This window comes from Megalops cyprinoides, chromosome 3 (assembly GCF_013368585.1).
Source record: "Megalops cyprinoides isolate fMegCyp1 chromosome 3, fMegCyp1.pri, whole genome shotgun sequence".
Classification (NCBI taxonomy): domain Eukaryota; kingdom Metazoa; phylum Chordata; class Actinopteri; order Elopiformes; family Megalopidae; genus Megalops; species Megalops cyprinoides.
Window position 1 is genome coordinate 54,235,469 of NC_050585.1, and position 5,000 is coordinate 54,240,468.

Here is a 5,000-nt window from a genome sequence, read left to right on the forward strand (position 1 = left end):
TATGGTGGGGGTCATGGTTGGGTGGTGTGAGTGATATGGTGGGGGTCATGGTTGGGTGGTGTGAGTGATATGGTGGGGGTGATGGTTGGGTGGTGTGAGTGGGGCAGTGGGGGTGATGGTTGGGTGGTGTGAGTGGGACGGTGGGGGTGATGGTTGGGTGGTGTGAGTGGGACGGTAGGGGTGATGGTTGGGTGGTGTGAGTGGGACGGTGGGGGTGATGGTTGGGTGGTGTGAGTGGGATGGTGGGGGTGATGGTTGGGTGGTGTGAGTGGGACGGTGGGGGTGATGGTTGGGTGGTGTGAGTGGGACAGTGGGGGAAGTGGGGGTGATGGTTGGGTGGTGTGAGTGGGACGGTGGGGGTGATGGTTGGGTGGTGTGAGTGGGACGGTGGGGGTGATGGTTGGGTGGTGTGAGTGGGACGGTAAGGGTGATGGTTGGGTGGTGTGAGTGATATGGTGGGGGAAGTGGGGGTGATGGTTGGGTGGTGTGAGTGGGGCAGTGGGGGTGATGGTTGGGTGGTGTGAGTGGGACGGTGGGGGTGATGGTTGGGTGGTGTGAGTGGGACGGTAAGGGTGATGGTTGGGTGGTGTGAGTGGGACGGTGGGGGTGATGGTTGGGTGGTGTGAGTGGGACGGTAAGGGTGATGGTTGGGTGGTGTGAGTGATATGGTGGGGGAAGTGGGGGTGATGGTTGGGTGGTGTGAGTGGGATGGTGGGGGTGATGGTTGGGTGGTGTGAGTGGGATGGTGGGGGTGATGGTTGGGTGGTGTGAGTGGGGCAGTGGGGGTGATGGTTGGGTGGTGTGAGTGGGATGGTGGGGGTGATGGTTGGGTGGTGTGAGTGGGATGGTGGGGGTGATGGTTGGGTGGTGTGAGTGGGACGGTGGGGGTGATGGTTGGGTGGTGTGAGTGGGACGGTAGGGGTGATGGTTGGGTGGTGTGAGTGGGACGGTGGGGGTGATGGTTGGGTGGTGTGAGTGGGACGGTGGGGGTGATGGTTGGGTGGTGTGAGTGGGATGGTGGGGGTGATGGTTGGGTGGTGTGAGTGGGATGGTGGGGGTGATGGTTGGGTGGCGTGAGTGGGATGGTGGGGGTGATGGTTGGGTGGTGTGAGTGGGACGGTGGGGGTGATGGTTTGGTGGTGTGAGTGGGATGGTGGGGGTGATGGTTGGGTGGTGTGAGTGGGATGGTGGGGGTGATGGTTGGGTGGTGTGAGTGGGATGGTGGGGGTGATGGTTGGGTGGTGTGAGTGGGATGGTGGGGGTGATGGTTGGGTGGTGTGAGTGGGATGGTGGGGGTGATGGTTTGGTGGTGTGAGTGGGATGGTGGGGTGATGGTTGGGTGGTGTGAGTGATATGGTGGGGGAAGTGGGGGTGATGGTTGGGTGGTGTGAGTGGGGCAGTGGGGGTGATGGTTTGGTGGTGTGAGTGGGATGGTGGGGGTGATGGTTGGGTGGTGTGAGTGGGACGGTGGGGGTGATGGTTGGGTGGTGTGAGTGGGATGGTGGGGGTGATGGTTGGGTGGTGTGAGTGGGACGGTGGGGGTGATGGTTGGGTGGTGTGAGTGATATGGTGGGGGTGATGGTTGGGTGGTGTGAGTGGGATGGTGGGGGTGATGGTTGGGTGGTGTGAGTGGGATGGTGGGGGTGATGGTTGGGTGGTGTGAGTGGGATGGTGGGGGTGATGGTTGGGTGGTGTGAGTGGGATGGTGGGGGTGATGGTTGGGTGGTGTGAGTGGGATGGTGGGGGTGATGGTTGGGTGGTGTGAGTGGGATGGTGGGGGTGATGGTTGGGTGGTGTGAGTGGGATGGTGGGGGTGATGGTTGGGTGGTGTGAGTGGGATGGTGGGGGTGATGGTTGGGTGGTGTGAGTGATATGGTGGGGGAAGTGGGGGTGATGGTTGGGTGGTGTGAGTGGGATGGTGGGGGTGATGGTTGGGTGGTGTGAGTGGGACGGTGGGGGTGATGGTTGGGTGGTGTGAGTGGGATGGTGGGGGTGATGGTTGGGTGGTGTGAGTGGGACGGTGGGGGTGATGGTTGGGTGGTGTGAGTGGGACGGTGGGGGTGATGGTTGGGTGGTGTGAGTGGGATGGTGGGGGTGATGGTTGGGTGGTGTGAGTGGGGCAGTGGGGGTGATGGTTGGGTGGTGTGAGTGGGATGGTGGGGGTGATGGTTGGGTGGTGTGAGTGGGATGGTGGGGGTGATGGTTGGGTGGTGTGAGTGGGATGGTGGGGGTGATGGTTGGGTGGTGTGAGTGGGATGGTGGGGGTGATGGTTGGGTGGTGTGAGTGGGACGGTGGGGGTGATGGTTGGGTGGTGTTGTCGTCCTGCTCGTCTCAGACTTAGTAACCAGGAGATGTGCAGTTTAAGAGGCTTAGCTGTGTACCCGTGGGGGAGTAATAGGATCAGGCCTTAACCTCTACCCCTGTCCCTCGGCCAGCAGTGAAATTAGGTTAAACATCGGCGTGGACGTTTGACCGTGCGCCTGGGTGTCTGTCGCAGAGAGCAGCTGAGAGAGTTTAACCCTCTCTACACACAGGAGAGCAGCTAACACAGAGCCGCTGTGGCCAAGCTGGCCTTTCTCCTGTTAGGAGGTGTGAATCCACTGAATCAAGCAATCAGTAAATCAGGAAAATACAGAGCACAATGGACACTTATCTGTATCAACTGTTGACAGGTGTCAGGAAGAGGACCCTCCAAAATGAGCACCACCTGTGTGCTGGTTCTCAGTCTCTCAGTGCAGGCTACTGAAAACAAGTATTTCAGAAAAACCTTATAATATTCTTAAAACAGTTTAAAATACTTTCAAAGATTGACATCCGGCCACATGTCTTAGGTTCCACTCACATTGTTCATCCCTTCTGCAGTTTTACCCTGAGTAGAGGAGTGGTCTGAGATGAGTGAGGATGTCTCCCCTTCTGCAGTTTTAGCCCTGAGTAAAGCAGTGGTCTGAGATGAGTGAGGATGTCTCTCCTTCTGCAGTTTTAGCCCTGAGTAAAGCAGTGGTCTGAGATGAGTGAGGATGTCTCTCCTTCTGCAGTTTTAGCCCTGAGTAGAGGAGTGGTCTGAGATGAGTGAGGATGTCTCTCCTTCTGCAGTTTTAGCCCTGAGTAAAGCAGTGGTCTGAGATGAGTGAGGATGTCTCTCCTTCTGCAGTTTTACCCTGAGTAAATCAGTGGTCTGAGATGAGTGAGGATGTCTCCCCTTCTGCAGTTTTACCCTGAGTAAAGCAGTGGTCTGAGATGAGTGAGGATGTCTCTCCTTCTGCAGTTTTAGCCCTGAGTAAAGCAGTGGTCTGAGATGAGTGAGGATGTCTCTCCTTCTGCAGTTTTACCCTGAGTAAATCAGTGGTCTGAGATGAGTGAGGATGTCTCAGCTCAGAAGTGCTGCACTAGTTTCTGATGTTCTATTGCCCAAGAGGAGATGCTCTGCTGAGCTTGCGCTACAGAAGACATTTTGTATTATTGTATTGTGGTGTTGCACAGTAAACAAAATATATTTTATTGTTTTTCATGTGAGTGTGTGTGTATAGGCAATCAGGACCCTGTGATATTTTTGTGTCCTTGTGAGTAACCAAAGGAAATTTGAATTGCATACGTTAATGTTTAATGTAAATGAAGTATTCCGCTGTGTTTTCCTCCCTCTTCAGAGACGGCTCCCAAGGCCTTTGGCATCCCCCTGGCGCAGGTGATCGCTAACGACTGCGCGCAGAAACAGCGGCAGGATGCTCTGAGGGAGAGCCGCAGAGACTGCCTGGAGCTGGAGGCCAGCGTGCTGCGCTTCCGCGCTGAGAAGCAGCATCTCCACGGCAACAGCAAGGCCCCCTCCCCACAAAGCGCGCCCCCTCTCTCACCCCAAACCCCGCTGGACAAGAAATCCAGGACCCACCGCAGGGTATGTCCCCGCTGCCTGTCTTAGGCCCACCCCCTGACTGTGAGTCCCCGCCCCCTGTTATAGACACACCCCCAGACTGAGTCTCTGCCCCCTGTTCCTCACCTACCCCTAGGGGAAATGAAACAGGTGGAGCCTGGCCAGTCTAATACATACTCAATTACATACATAAATATATGCACACGCACATGAATATATACTAACCTCTATTAAACCAGGTGGGTCAGTTCTTCGTGTGCGTATGATTGAGAGTGTGCTCCAGGGCTTCCAGTGTGTGAATCAGAGCACACTTTCCACCAAACATCATCATAGCAAACATTCAGCATACAAAATTGGTCATCACCATGGAATTTATGGGTTTTTGTTAATATAAAAGATTACCTCACAAGGACAGCGTAGGTTCTATTCTCAGTAAAACAGCCCGTTTAAATCTTTGATTGATCCTTCCTGGACAGATTGAATGTATGTGGAATTCACACTGTCAGCACTGTGAGGAAAGTGTATTAGGATCACAGCGGCGCCTGCTGTAGCTGTTTATACAGTAAATATATTTGAAGCTATGCAAACTGGGTGCGTCCTATGAGCAGGGTCAAAAAAATCAAATAATGCTTCCAAAAAGACAAAATGATTTTAATTTTTTTTTTAATCTGGTAGAGATACAGGTCTATTTTCTCTGCCATTAAACAGCGAGGACAAACATGTCCAAAGCAGGGCAATAACCAGGTCTGTCTCTGCCCACATCCTCAGATTAGCTAAAGATTTGCAGGTTTTAAGATCTGTTGTTATGGTTATTAATATCATGTTCTGTTTCGGCTCAATGTTTGTTGCAGTTTTGTTTCAGTTTCTGTTATTTATTTATGCAGCAAAGCTGTTGATTCAGAAGACCAACAGCCATGCCACCATGACCTTCCAATATTAATATTTTCTAATTCTGTATAAATGTTTTGCTTACTGTGAGATCTCCAGTGTGATTGGCGTGGTTAGACTTCCTGAAAACCCCCTGGACAGTAAGAAATGCCAGACTGTTATCTTGTTCAGTGGTCGTGCAGCCAAAAGCACATTCCCTCTCTGCCTCTTCGGCCAGTTAAGCGCGTATCGCAACACGCTGACCAC

At 53.5% G+C, this 5,000-nt stretch overlaps 1 protein-coding gene across 1 annotated transcript in view; it reads left to right on the top strand.

The window, feature by feature from the left end:
• The window catches only part of LOC118774040 (rho GTPase-activating protein 6-like), a 19,573-nt gene that overhangs the window by 8,962 nt on the left and 5,611 nt on the right, over positions 1-5,000 (top strand). The window contains exon 4 of the mRNA XM_036523147.1: positions 3,646-3,890. Within this exon, the coding sequence (XP_036379040.1) occupies positions 3,646-3,890 (245 nt within the window). The remainder of the gene's footprint in view (positions 1-3,645; positions 3,891-5,000) is intronic.